Source organism: Psammomys obesus, unplaced genomic scaffold (assembly GCF_907164565.1).
Source record: "Psammomys obesus unplaced genomic scaffold, mPsaObe1.curated_primary_1811, whole genome shotgun sequence".
Lineage (NCBI taxonomy): Eukaryota > Metazoa > Chordata > Mammalia > Rodentia > Muridae > Psammomys > Psammomys obesus.
The window spans coordinates 3,947,916-3,962,969 of record NW_026596162.1 but is presented as its reverse complement, the minus strand read 5'-3'; the positions used below and the strand labels follow the sequence as shown (position 1 = coordinate 3,962,969).

Below are 15,054 nucleotides of genomic sequence, written 5' to 3'. Positions count from 1 at the left end.
CCCCCCCCCCCCCCCCCCCCCCCCCCCCCCCCCCCCCCCCGCTGTCCAAGTGCAGCTGAGGGTCTGGGCGTGGCACGGTACCTCCAGCTCTTTGATCTGCTCCAGTAGGTGCTGCAGGGGCATGTTCTTGTCGCAGGGGTATTTCTTCCTAATGGAGTCCTGCAGGCCCTTCAGGTAGGCTTCAGTTGACTGGGCCTCTTCAAAAAACTGTTAGGGAAGACAGTCCCCGTCAATGAAAAGGAACTTTAGTCACCCAGAGGCTTGTTAAAGACTGGGTTCCCAGTGTGGCATCACGGGGACTGTGGTGGTTGACCTGGAGCCACCTTGTATTCAGATTATTAATTGCTTGCCCTCCCCCCCAACCCCCGAGATTCTAACTGTTCTACGTGCAAACCCTCAGGTAACCAAAATAATGTTCGTAGGCTTTGCCTCCCCAGTTATCCCTGATTGGCTAAATAACGTTGCCTATGTATCTGGGTTGGGCAGAAGTGAGGTAGTTTGAGCTAAGGTTCACAGGCTTGGAGGACAGAGGATCAAGGGCGGGAAAGAGACGAGTAGAAAGGTACAGGAGAGGAGGAGAAGAAAGAGGAGTCCCACAGGTTATCATAAAGAAGGACCACGTGGCTAAGAGGAGCTTGATCTGAGGATCAGGAGATGAAGAGAAGCAGCCCAGATGAAAAGCATAAGCAAGTTTATGAGAGTTTTGGATGGAAATAATTAAAGAACATAGCATGGGATGTGGGGCTGAGGTTTAACAAGGCAACTTAGGGAGTGGTTTCTGCCCAGTTCCAGTGTATAGGTACATTAAAAATCTAATGGGTGTCTGTCTTTTATTGATATGATAGCAGGTTGACTAATAACTGCCATAATAATTGTATGAATTAACAGTAAATTTTAATAACCATTTTCTACAACAGGGGACGATGAAACCTCTAGAAGAAGGAATATCATGGGGGTCTTTAGATCATGGGTGTACCCTCAGAGAGAATCATGAGACCCTAGCCTCCTCACCTTCCTCCCCTTGCTCTCTGGCAGCTCTGTTCTATCCTGCACTCCCCACCATGATGCACCAACTCTTCGCTGGCCAGAATAATGAGGTCCGTGGGCCACAGACTGGACTGTCTAAAACTGTTGACCAGTTTAATTATCCTAGGTGTTTTACTAACACCCAGGAAAAGCTAACCAACACAATCATTTTAGTAGTTCTGCTTCAAAAACCATCACCCTCCCTCCCCAAGCCTCTGTGAAGGAAAAGAAGGGAGCAGGGAACATTCACAGACTAGTAACTGCCGACCCTGTTACAAATCTGTGTTGCTCTAAACTAAGGACTTACACTATACCTTCAAGATTGCTTCCTTGCTGCAAAATCATACTAAAAATAATAATAATAATAATAACGTAGTGATGGCTTTGCAATGCACGTGACCCCGTTATTCCCATACATGTAGAGCTATATGCGCTTATTAACACATCCCTACAACGCATGTGGCATATTATCTCAGACTAGAAAAAGTTCCCTGGAGATCACCCTGCATCTGCTCTCCTTATTTTGTACACGAGAAACCGAAGCCTGGAGTTTTGACTTGTTCTGAAGTTACACAAATCCATGGTTAGAGGGGCTGGAGGCAGACTTCATCACTGACACCAGCGTTTCTTCTCACAGTCCCATGGCCACTCTAAAACATCAGCCAGGGCCTGCAAGATGGCTCAGTGGGTACAGATGCCTGTTGCCAGATCTGACGACCTGAGTTTTAGCACCAAGGCCCACATGGTGGAAGAACAGGGCCAACTCAAGCAGGTTTTTCTCTAAAGAGCACATGACCATTGTGGCATGCGACCACCACACACTACATACACACACACACACACACACACACACACACACACACACACACACACACGTGAATGGAGATTTTTTTTTCTTAAAGATCAGATATGTCTAAAAACCTGAAAGTAGGCAGCGTTTTCCTTGAGATGAACATCAATGCACTTCGTGATTTGCAGAATCCAACTCCATTGTGTCTGAAGTGTGTCCATATATGCCTGAAACAAGAAAACATCAAGACGTGAGCTGCCTCATGTCCACTCAGACGCACAGAGGGCTACCTCCTGCACAGACCCATGGCTCACTGCTCTTATTTATAAATAAAGCTTTATTGGAACAAGGCCATGGTTGTTCATGGATACAGTGCTTTCATATAAATGCTTTTTTACAAAAAAAAAAAAAAAAAAAAAAAAAAGGCTGCTTTTGTGATACAATGACAGAGTTAAGTAATTGTGACAGAGATCATCATCTTGTAGGATCTAAAATATTTCTGGATTTTCCAGGGGAAAAACAAAACAAAATGCCAATCGCAGGCCTAGGGTGCTGATCCCAAAGGAGAAAATAAAGTGGAGAAGAATCATTCACCCACAAAGAGATCCCTTATGAAAAGGTTTATTTTCCCTAATGAAAATGTAAATCCCATAAAACTCACCTCAATTTTGTCTGAAGCTGGATGCTGATTGAGGACAAGTTGATCACTCTCTTGCTTAAGCTTGTTGAGTTCCTTCTCCTTGACTTCCAGTTGACTCATGCGTATCTATGAAGGAAAACGCCAGACCCTTTACAGCAGGTCACAGTTAGGTTTCCATTACCTTACACTGCTTAGAGGTGGTCCTCAGGAACCACAGCATGGGGGCATGACCGGACCAAGACTATGCAGGTAATCAACAGCATTACCACTAACACATGTTGAACATTCCTAATTCCAAATGTTTGGGACCACATGGGTTTCAGATTTAGGATTTGCTATTGTAGAGCATCTGCATATACACAAAGATATTTTGGAGACAGGACTCAAGTCTAAAGACATTCATTTACGTTTCCTACCCACACAGCCTGAAGGTAATTTTACATAATTTTTTAGGGGTTCCTGGATTTTTGACTACCACCTGAAGTCAGTAGAATATTCTACTTATGGTACCATGGTGGCACTCAGATAATTTCAGAGAAACCATTCTGGATTTCAGAGTTCCAGACTACATGTGAGCGACACATTCTGTTTCCTAATTTCAGGTTTCGATCCAGTGTTCCCTAGGGCCATCCACTCCACTGGAGGGTTTCTGGACAGACCTACCTATGAATCACTGCCCTCAGGACATTAAGCAATGGAATTGGCGAAAGGGGGTTGTTTAGCCAGCAATGATAGTCCCATCTACTTGGTAGGATAAGGCAAGATGATTATTTGAGTTACAAAACATAGTGGTGTTTCTGAATAACAGAGGGAAACCCTATCTCTTTAAAAAATAAAGGGGTGAGGCTGAGGAGATGCTCAGTGATTAAGAGCGCTGACTGCTCCCCACCACCACCACCACTGCCCAGGGAAAAGTGAGGTAGGGCGTCTTACGGAGAAGGCCTCCTGCTTCTGAGCGATGTTGGTGTTCTTGTCGCTCCAATCGTACAGCAGCTCCTCCTCCTCGCAGTCGTTGATCCACATGATCTCTCGGGAGGTGGCCTGGATGATGTTCTGCAGCTGGCGCAGGTGGTCCATCCTCTCGAAAGACGCTTTCTGCAGACCGAGGGCAGCAGGAGGGCAACGATACAGGTTAGCAGCGTGCTCTGCAGACTGTGCAGATAAAGCTGTGCAGTTCTTTACCCCCAAACCTCCTAACCTGCTGCATTCACCTGGTACAGGAGAGACAGACGACAGACAGACAGACAGACAGACAGGGGCCCTTTCCTGGGGCCGTGGCAATCTCAGATCCAAACATTCCACAGGGCCCTTCTCATCTTTCTCCCTAAGGCTGGGGGAACCCAGGGTCTCCCTCACGCTAGAGAAGCACTCTGCTCTTGAGCTACGTCTCGAGCCTCTGAAGCATCTTGGCTCAGACAATGATGTCTGAGGCCAGCCAGATGGCTCAGCAGGTAAAGCATTTTCTGGACAAGACTGACGACCTGATTTCAATCCCCAGGACCCACACAGAGAAATGACTACAAAGTCGTCCTGTGACCCCCATTCACACTATAGCCTATGCCTACCTGCATGCACACAACACACACACAACACACACACAACACACACACATACACACCAATTATAATAAATAAAAATGTAAAAGATAATGATGTTTGAGTTTAATAATTTTAGATAATTAAAGGGAACTAGACTCTTTTGGGATTTGCCCACACACATTTAAGGTGCTGTCAATCTTATACCCTCTGCCAACAAGAGCAGTAATGTGTTATCAGTAGCCACACTATTTTAAAAGCACTGTAGCCAGCAAGGAAATGTAGAAAACGCGACAATAAGATGACACAAATGCATAGAAAATGGAATCAAGCAACTGATGTAGCGTCTGTCATGAGACAGTGACAGGCTGGTAAAAATATGTGAGGAAAACATATTTTGTTTGTGTTTATTCTCGTTCAAAGGGGCGCAATCCTTTATCACTTTACAACCATCTACCAAGAGCCATTGATGTGAAATTTAACTTGAAAAGAGAATAGTGTTGGGTCTTCAGAAAACAAAACAAAAACTCTGAAACTTCAATTCTAAAAGAAAATCAGCAACAACAAAATTATAATCCATGGACACGGGGGCCAGTGGCCACCCAGGCTCTTCGCTGAACACTTAGCCATGTATGGTCCCTGGGAGACAGTTACCACTTAAGGAACCGAACTGAATTAACCGTGGCTAAATGCGCTTACCAGAAGGTTTTCATACTCCTCCTCCAGCTGGTAGATTGCTGACTTCTCACGCTGAAAGATAAGAAAATGCAGGTAATTATTTAGCCTCCATTATGGATGTCCTATAGAAAGTGTAGCCTTTGTATGCCTCCTTCTAAGGTGCTGGCCTTGGCCCGGTCAGTAAAAAGAAGCAATTGCTCTATGAAGTCTTTTGCCTATGGTGACCTTTCACCGGATAGTCTGAAGGCCCCTCCCTGGGCACTCGTCCCTTCTCCACAAAGAAATATTCTGTCACTTAAAGAGTTGCCATAGGAAACATAATGTTGGATCCTTCAGATCTTAGAGACGTGAAGGAGAAAGCTGAGCAGATACTCAAGTGGGCAAGAGGAAGGTCTAAGCTGTAAAACAGCAGGGCAACGTGAAAACCAGAGCGTTGGTCTAAGTATTACAGTTGGCGATTTCATGCACAGGAACGGGGTAGGGGTGGGGACCAAGCAGCGAGATCAGACAGCTATCTGGTGCTGTCATTCTCCACTCAGCCCAAGTCTGGCTTTTCTCCAGCCCAGGAGAGGTATTGATAGGAGACACAATTTCCTTCAGGACAGATGTGACTTTACTCCCACCCAAAAGAGGACTCACCAACTCACCAGTGATATAGTAAGCTACATGATAACTTCATTTTCTTCTGGCCGGTGATGCTTTGCTTTCTGTGGTAATTATCTACCTAACACCTCTGCGAACACTTACTTCTAAACCTTAAACTCATGTTATCCTGCACACACTTGGCATTCAGTTCAACTACTGCTCCAGGTCCCATAAATCTGTTTCCACTTCCCTTTTACAAAAGGTAGCTTTCTTGTTTTGTTTTGTTTTGTTTTAATTTCTAGTCTCTTGGGAAGAAAATAATAGTCTTGTGTTTCAGACAAATCTTCCTAAATGCTACACCCTTCTATAGACTCCCTGATGACCGTGACAAGTACCAGATCTGCTTTGATCTTGTCCAGCTGCCAGCGGTAGTCTCCAATGGCGTTGTGGATGCTCCTGTGGCTGTTGATATGCTGTTCCACTGAGGCTGAGTCCACACCCCAGGCCATCAGGTCCATTTCCGCCTGCAGAAAGAGGGGAGCACACCCTTTATTGGCCCTCCTCTGCAACAGAATCATTTCCCTGTACCATCAGGGATCAAGATACCATGCACAGCCCTGCTTCAGACAACGCTCAAAACATACAGCCACCCAGGCAGCTAAAGCAGGAAGATGACTTGAACACAGGTGTTCAAAACTGGCCTAAGAATACAGCAAGGCCCCATCTCAAGAGAAAAAGAAGAAGAAGAAAATGTATGAACTATGTCTGAAGCCAAAATACTTTTTAAAGGGTAGAGATTACCAAGTATGAATCACCAAATACATCCTCAATTAATTTGCCTCCAGTCCAAGATGGACTGAGGAAAAATTTCAGTAATGGGTTCCTTGCAATCTAGATCATTCTTCTGAAAGAGAATATATATATATAAATGTAGGTATAGGGGTGGAGCTAGCAAAATGGCTCAGCGGGTAAAAGGGACCACTACACAGCGTAATGACTGGATTTCCATTCCCAAAACCAGGAAATACAGAGGAGAGAAATGATGGTCAAAAACTGTTCCCTGACCCCCATAGCTGTGCCCTGCACACAATAATAATAATTACATTTTTAAAAGGATAAAAAAAATTACTAGATGCTAGTATGCATGTGATACATTTTAAGTACTAATAGACATTTCTTTATTCAGTCATTTTTAAATGCATGGTCAGAAACCATTAATGACACAGTCATGCGCTGCCTTTCACACTAAATCACTAACCTAAAAAAGTTGCCATTGTTTATTTCGTTAAATTATCTTTTGTTTGTTATTGCTATGTGGGGGGGGGGAGGTTTGAACCTACAGCCTCCCAAAAGCTAGGCAAGTGCCCTACCCTTGGGCTGCATATCCAGCCCTACGTTATGTTAATGAATGTTAATGAATGTTAATGACAGTTAGCTGTTGGCTCAGGAATACATCATTTTCAAAATTTCCTTCCAAACTGTGAAAACTCTATGATCTGCTTCAAAGAAAGGAAGAAACTATGCAAACTCAAGATTCTGACTCATGCTGGTAAAAAAATACTATGATTATGGGTTTATATTAGCTTTTAAAATGTGAAATCCGGCTAGATTTGAAATTTAAGAATGTTTCATAATAAGAAATATTGGGGGCTGGAAGGGTGCCTTAGAGGTTAAGGGCACTGGCTGCTCTTCCAAAGGTCCGGAGTTCAATTCCCAGCAACCATGTAATGGCTTACAAGCATCTATAATGAGATCTGGTACCCTCTTCTGACTTGCAGGTAGAACACTGTATACATAATAAATAAGCAAACAACCAAATAAATCTTTTCTTTTTTTAAAGAATCAAACATGGTTTCATTCCCCGGCAAGTCTCATTCTGGTCAAGCCCAGCCTCTGTTCCTCCTTTTGCATGGGTACATGTAAATTTCTAAATCACCTGTGTCATCTCTCGGACATGCCGAGGGCAAACATCCTGTGCTGGGATGGCAGCAAGACCAGACCACAATTGTCCTAAGCCACACCCACGTTCTAGTGTCCTTGGCAAGGCTTCAGAGAAGAGTCATTTCAGAGTCAGAGAACTGAAGGTTATTAGCAGGGACTTTGGCCTTGTCCTGCAACTGCCTGTGCTTTTAAAACAGAAATAGCAGGTGCCACATTGGAACGGTGGAGATGACCCAGGGCCAGCTCACACTGCTCATTACCTGCCAGGTGTATAGTATCTGCCTCGCCCATCAGCAGCAGCACAGATCAGGGAAACAAAGCAGAAACCTGGCAAGGAGGTGTGTGTCTGCCTCCTAAACACGCTGCTGGGGAACCAAATCCCTTATCAGTGGAGGCCTCAGCTGGGTCTCCTGGGAGAGTGAAAAATTCAGACTATGTGTAGGGGGAGGTGGGATGAGAAGGAAAAGGCCACACAGAATCCCGGGCAAACCCTACAGTAGGAATCAAACAGCTTTTGGTTTGCTGGGAATTCTGAGATCCATCTGACAGTATCAAAAGCATGGTTCATGGATTAGGAAATGATGGAACAATACACCCATTTGAGAATGCCATTTCCCAAAGTTTAAAGATATAGAGGGTTTCTTTTTAATCAAATATTTTTTGTTTAAATTGTGTGTGTGTGTGGTTGTCTGTCCATTTGTTGACCCTGGAGACAGTTTCCCTATGTAGTCTAGGCTGAGATTATAGGCATGTACAGCCACACCCAGCTCTACAAAGCATTCTTACAAAGCTACACCCACAGTAATACAGAAAATGACTAATTCTGAGCTGTCACTTAATATAACTGTCAAGCTGTCTTAGACATCAGGGGATATGGCGTCTCCTAATTACTTGGGCTCAAAGTTTGTCTTGCCTCCCATCAAGGGACAGTTCAAGCCCCATTAACTCAAGTCCTTTCAGGACTGCAGTTGTCACTCTCTCTCTACTCCTAAGCAAGATTTTATTATAGCTCTCACAAGGTAATTATTTGGCATTTGGGGTGTATCTTGTCTTCAACAGTATCCATCCTCATAACTATGGTCCATAATTTTTGAGCCCTCGTTTTCTGGCATGGTGCCACTATAGGTGACCCTCCAATAAATGTGTCCAGAGGTAAAGGCTGGGACCTCAGTAGCTCAAAGTCATCCCGAGCTACATAGCTAGTTCAAGGCAGCCTGGGCTCTACAAGACCCTGTCTCAAAAAAAATAAAATAAAATAGATTTTCAAAAGCCTTTAGGGAATGTGAAGACATGCAAGCCAGTTTATGGTTAAGTTCCTGAGATAATTGCTGACTTTTCACCACTGTCTGCTCCACCTTCTAATAGTTTATAGTCTTCATAATAAGTGTGGAGTCGGGAAGGGCACAGTAGAACACATTACAATGTCAGTATCTTGGAGGACGAGGCAGGAGGATCACAAGTTCAAGGCTTGCATGAGATACAAAGCAAGACCCTGTCTCAAAAACAAACAACAAAAACAAACAAAAAGAAATTATAGTCTGGAGAGCTGTCTCAATGATTAAAAGAACCTAGATTTAGAGAACCTAGGTTTGCTTCCCAGCACCCATACGGTGGCTCACAACCATCTGTAACTCTACTTCCGGAGATCCAATGCCCTCTTCCGGGCACTGCATGGATGTGGTACACACAGACAAAATACCATACACATAAAAATAAAAATAACAAGTAAACGTATAAAATAACTGAATGAGTGAGTGAATGGATGATTCGTGGTAAAAAGAATCGCCACACAAGAGTACACGCAGTCTGGAACTCACAGAGATCTACCTGCCCCTGCCTCCCAAGTCCTGGGACTAAAGACGTGCACCACCACAACCAGCTCACCCAAAGCCTTTTAAAGGCAGTGGTGCTTGTCTGTGCTCCTAGGTATTCTTGGAGGTTGAGCTGAGAGAATGGCTTGAGTCTGCATGTTCACAACTAGCCCAAACAACACAGTTCAACCCAGACTCAAAGAAAGGGGTAGCAGAGAGGTTAAAAACGGCTAAGAATTTTACGTAACAATCTCTCCACAACGTATCATCCTAAACCCATCCACCACTCAAAGAAGGACCGCTCATTAGAAGGTTTTCATTATAAAATTCCCAGCAACATGGTGACGGCATGGATCTCCGGCCACCTGTTCATTATCCGGCTTAATTACTACATAAAACAACAAAACAGTAATTAGCATTGAAAGATACTTTGTAGAAATTCCAGTTGCAGGGAAAGGATCGGCACATACTTCTTGTGCCATCACTGGGCTCCACGCCCACACGAGTGACGTGAGACTTGCACGGCCGGACAACTGAACTTCAAAAAGCAACCGAGGAGCCCAAACCAGAACGCCCGGTGTCACGGTGTCCGACTCCTCCCACATGATAACATTTTATCATTTTTTTTTTAATTTTAATATTTCTCTCTTGGGTTACTATTTCAAACGCCGGAGGATGGCCTTCTCAGCCTATGTGTGAGCCAGATAAGGTCAATCGCTATCACTGGAGCGCTGGGGCTGGCTGTGCCGCCGTCTACATCTGAACTACCTGGGTTGGGGGCCTAAGCGGAAGCCTGGGCACCACTTACCCTCTGCTGCCTCATCCAGCCCAGACACTCGCCCGTGAGGCGTTTGGTGAACTCGTCCCAGCCAGAGCCACTCTGGCATGTGTAGCCTCCACCTCCCTTGGAGCTGGCCCTTCGGACTCGAGGCACACTGATGGCCTTGTAAAGGGCTCGCATCTGTTCCTGGAGCTGAAGCAGTCTGAAAGGAAAAGGAAACAACGATGCCACTGCAAGGAAAGAGCCCAGGGCAAGTCTCCCTGTTTCTGGGTTTCCTTTGAAAGAGGATGGCGCTTTGAAAGATTTTTTTTTTCTTCTTTACCTCATGACTTCCTACTTGATCGCGTGGAAGTATAAATGCTAGGAAGCCACTCACAACCCAAAACATCATGAAAAGCGTGATTGCCTTTGCCACTCAGTTTCTCTTGAGTTTCACCCTGGGGATTTATCTTTCTAGTGTCTGGGACCTTAGTAGGATAGCAAATTCAGACCACACACCTCTGCTCTGGAGTGGTCACTGCCAACTCTAGGAGTCTCACTTGATTAGATAACGCTTGGCATTAGCCTCTTGAAAAGTGAGGTGCTTCACAAGATGCCGCTGTCTAAGCGGAGGGGAGGCTCAGGACCCATGCAGCTCTTTAAACTACCCTGGAGTTTTTACAGCCCTGGGGACTGGACCCAAGACTTCCTGTCTGTACGCTAGGCAAGTACTCTAGCACATCCACTGAATTGTCCAGGCAAGCCTTGAACGTTTCATCCTCCTCCTTTGGCTTCCCAGATACCCAGGACCACAGGGCTCTGCTACCATTCCAGGAAGAGCCAGAGTTTTTGAATGGTCATTTTTCTTTTTGGAGGTCTATTTAATTCTAACAGCCTCTCTGGGGGTCCACAGAAGATGAAGTTTGCAGTTTTATATTTGAAATAGATAACGCTGCAAAATCCCAAGTAAGGAAGGTGTTCTTGGGGAATGTGTGTGCGTCCTCTGGATTAAAGGCCTAAGGTCACCTGCCAGAGGTCCCCCAAGCATGCTCTGCAGGCAATACCTTTTCTGATACGCATCACATGGCTGGCCCATCTGCCGCAGCTCCCGGATCAAGCTATCCGTGGTCTCCATGAGATCATTGGCTTGTGTAAAGCAGTCATCCAGCTCTCTGTCCCTCAACAGCGTCATTCCGTCTCCATACTTGAGCTCCTGGCAGAAAGAATTTACGTGAACATCTGTAAGCCTGTAAGGAAAAACTTCATGCGCATCACTGGGAGCAAGCCTTCCGCTGTGATACAGCAGATAGTATCAGCGCCCTGGTCAAACAGCTTATTTTTAACTGAACCAAGAGCGTAGTGGCACACACCTGTAATTCCACACCTTTGGAGAGTGAGGCAGGAGGATCAGGAGTCTGGGGCCCACCTGTACTACCCAGAGACCCCGGCTTAGAAAAAGAAAAGGGGGGGGGGCAATGAAGTGGCTCAGTGGGTAAAGGCACCTGCCACCAAGCCTGGTAATCTGAGATCAATACCTGGGACCCGAGTGGCAGAAGGAGAGAACCAACTCCAACAACTTTCATTGTTCTCTCATGTCCACATGCATCTCCCTGGCACCCACTCACTCACATACACACAAGCATGTGCACACACGCACGCACGCACGCAGGCATGCGCGCACACACACTAGATGTAATAAAAACAGTTCAAAATCTTTTAAATTCTGTATTATTTAGTGTGGGAGGGGAATGATACCCTACAGTTATGTCAGATGTCACCACTGGAGGGGGGACTTGGTGTTGGGGGGACTTGGTGTTGGGGGGACTTGGTGTTGGGGGGACTTGGTGGCAGGAACGTGAGACCCCGCTACACACTTTTGTAGCTTCTCACGAGTCTCTGCTTCACACTAAAGTTGTTTTTTTAAACAGAAGGCCCCCTCTCCGCCTTCGGAACCCTTCGGCAGTCACCGCCCCTCCCCCCCCCCCCCCCCCCCCCCCTCCCCCCCCGGCCCCCCCCCCCCCCCCCCCCCCCCCCCCCCCCCGTTTTCCACCTGCTGCTCTCTGCTGCTCTCTGCTGCTCTCCTTCAGCCGAGGGAATCTTACTTCTGCACACCAAGATGTTAGCAGATGTGACACTGCCCCCCAAGCACCCACCTTAACATTTGAATGCACGTCAACAGGAAGGAACGGGGTGGGGGGGCGCTGTGGTATGAAAATGCACCCACAGCCGCTCTAGACTCCACACATCCAGGTCTGTATGTGTGTTCGACATGAAGGGCTGACACCCATCCCTGCTTTGCATGCAGGAACCCAGCCAGGTTTGGGAGGAGGCAAGGGAGCGTGTATCATAGCGAACTAGTCTGCTGACCCCTAACACCCTTTTACCATGAGCTAAAAATATGTATTCTCCCCCTTCTCCTTCCCTCCTCTCTCCCCTGCACCCTCTTTCCCTTCCAGTTCATCAGCAGAATTTCAATATACAGCTTAGGCTGGCCTCAAACCTAGACTCCTCTGCTTCCCAAGTGCTGGCTGTGGTCCTTGGCATGTGACAGCATATTCTTTTGATCGGGTATTATGAGAACCTACACAGTATCTAAATTAAGAAACTAGAACATCACGATAGCCATCAAACTCAAAACAAAAACCACACATGAACTTTCTGGATTAAAATGTTCACAGTTTGGCAGGTTATAGAGGTGACCCAAGCATGAAGGTCGGGCCCCGGAGACACTAGATCTCAACTCCTGTGCTGAAAACATCACCACTCAGAAGAAATAGACAATTTTATTACCACCCATCATTCGCTAGTCAGCTTCTGGACAATCGAGAGCTGCTGTAAGCCCTACTGTGTTGTGAAAGGACTTAGGGCTGGAGAGCTAGCTCCGTGGTTAATGTAACACACAGCTCTTCCAGACGACCCAGGTTTGAGTCCCAGAACCCACACAGATGCTCATCTATTACTCCAATTCCAGAGGATCTGACACCCACTTCTGGCCTCAGCAGGCACTAGGCATGCAGAGCACAGACATACGTGCAGGCAAAACACCCAGACACAGAAGATAAAAGTGAAAAGAATCTGTTAAAAAGCGAAAACTTGGTGGGTGTGGTGGGGCACACCTTTATTCCCAGCAGAGGCAGGTGGATCTCCGAGTTCCAGGCCAGCCTGGTCTACAGAGCGAGTTCTGGGACAGCCAAGGCGAAACCCTGTCTCAACACAAACCCCCTCAAAAGTGAGAACTTTACGAGGTGACTAATCAATTCGTGTGATTAGTGGATGAACAGGTTATCTTCAAAGTGAGTCTGTTATAAGAGCCAAGTTGGCTAGGAGTGTTGTGTGTTCTTTGTCTGTTGCCATGGGATGCCTTCTGCCACCCAGGGACTCTGCCAAGAAGGAGGTCATTGCCAGACGCTGCCCTCAGCTCCGGCCAGAACCATGAGCCAAAACAAACCTCTTTATAGCTTCCCCAGTCTGTGGCATTGTTACTAGCAACAGAAAATAGATTAGGGGGGCTGGAGAGATGGCTCAGAGGTTAAGAACACTGACTGCTCTTCCAGATGGACCCAGGTTCAATTCCCAGCACCCACGTGGCAGCTCACAACTGTCTATAACTCCAAGATCCGGCACCCTCCTCACACCACAGAGACACACATTCAGGCAAAACGCCAATGAACATAAAAAATAAAAATAGATGTAATAAATAAATAAGAAAATAGATTAAGATAATGCCCCTGTCTCTTCTGGTCTGAAGGGATCATCTCTAGACAGATCTGAGAGGCCCAACAACACTGCTATATGGGCTGTGACAAGGGTCTGAGCTCCTCAGAAGCAAGAGTGGGTGAGGACCAGCCTCTGGAGAACAGAGCTTACCGGCTGAGCGATCAGCTCCGCCCGCATCAGACAGTCCGCACAGGTTTGCAGAAGCTCTTGGATAGTGTTCTGGTTCTGATGCCTGGACATGGTGCCGGTTTGACTATGGAGACAGAGAAACCCAGACATGAGATGACTTTTATCAACCTAAAAGAAACACCAAACTTTCACAAAAGCTGCACTAAAGTGGTCCTGCGAAACTCTTCACCCAGGCACCACAATTGTTCACGCATTGATGCTTCCCCATTAAACACGTGTGAGTGGATATATCACCCTTTCATGACCCATTGGACAATGACAGTGCCTTTTCACACCAAAATATTTCAGTATATATTTCCTGAGAATGAAGAAAAACTAATTATATAACCATAGTACAATTATCAGGTCAGGGAAATTCAAATAGGTATCATATTTTCTAATCTACTCAACTCTGTTTTGGTTTAAGTTTGTTTGAGACAGGGTCTCACTGTATATCCCTGGCTGGTCTGGAACTTACACTGTAGACCAGGCTGGCCTCGAACTCATAGAGTTCTTTGTCTCTGCCTCCCAAGTGCTGGGACTAGAGCATGTGCCACCAAAAGTTCATAGATTAACACAAAAACGTCCTTCAAAGCCCTTTCCCCTCAGGTCCACATGACCAGCAACGGCAGCCAGTGATCTCATCCGGTCTGTCATTCTTCCTACTCCCTCCTGACAGCCTGGTCCCCGGCACATGTCCTTCTATGGCAAGATGTCAGCAGGTCAGGCACAGTGATGTCACCAGCAAATCCAGCCATAGGAGACAAGAGCAAAGCTAGTTCTACAAAAAGCATTCCCACGGTCACCTTAAGAGGCAGCAAGAGCAAATCCCGGTATGAGGGAAAAGAGGGAACAGCTCTTGAACAGAAGTTCCTTCCCACAAGGAGGCTTGGTCTATGTTCTTAATTTGAGGAGAGAAATCAAGCCTCATCCCACCTACGTACTGCAGCTTGGCTTGAGGGAGATTTAAAGCACATCAACTTATGTTCACTGTGTATGAAAAGGACAGACGAAAATGCTGCAAGATGCTAGACTTGGGGGATACAGAGCCAGCTCAGTGGTTAAGCGCATTCCCCACTCTCACAGAGGACCCGGATTCAGTTTCCAACACCCACACCTCGCAGTTCATACACGAAGTATCTGTAACTCCAATTCCAAAGAATCAAGGACACCTGTGTATGTGCACACACACACACACACACACACACACACACACACTTTACAGGAACTTCCTTATAGGGCTTTAGAGGCACCTGGTCCTTCAGCCAGCTCCAGTTTGTACCTGCTTCTCTCAGTGTGATGTCTCACACTGAGAGAAGCAGGTACAAACTGCTTCTGGGTGTTCCCCTCTACATCTTGCTCTGAAGGTTTGTTTAGTTTTAACTTTTGGAGATGGATGTATG

At 46.1% G+C, this 15,054-nt stretch overlaps 1 protein-coding gene across 2 annotated transcripts in view; it reads right to left on the bottom strand.

The window, feature by feature from the left end:
• Dsp (desmoplakin) overlaps positions 1-15,054 on the bottom strand; it is a 46,500-nt gene that overhangs the window by 19,649 nt on the left and 11,797 nt on the right. For both annotated transcript variants that reach the window (XM_055595122.1, XM_055595123.1), the window contains exons 2-10: positions 13,634-13,736; positions 10,831-10,979; positions 9,815-9,989; positions 5,650-5,778; positions 4,691-4,741; positions 3,390-3,551; positions 2,478-2,582; positions 1,948-2,043; positions 82-207 (exon numbers count right to left, since the gene is read on the bottom strand). In XM_055595122.1, coding sequence (XP_055451097.1) covers positions 82-207; positions 1,948-2,043; positions 2,478-2,582; positions 3,390-3,551; positions 4,691-4,741; positions 5,650-5,778; positions 9,815-9,989; positions 10,831-10,979; positions 13,634-13,736 — 1,096 coding nt within the window. The remainder of the gene's footprint in view (positions 1-81; positions 208-1,947; positions 2,044-2,477; positions 2,583-3,389; positions 3,552-4,690; positions 4,742-5,649; positions 5,779-9,814; positions 9,990-10,830; positions 10,980-13,633; positions 13,737-15,054) is intronic.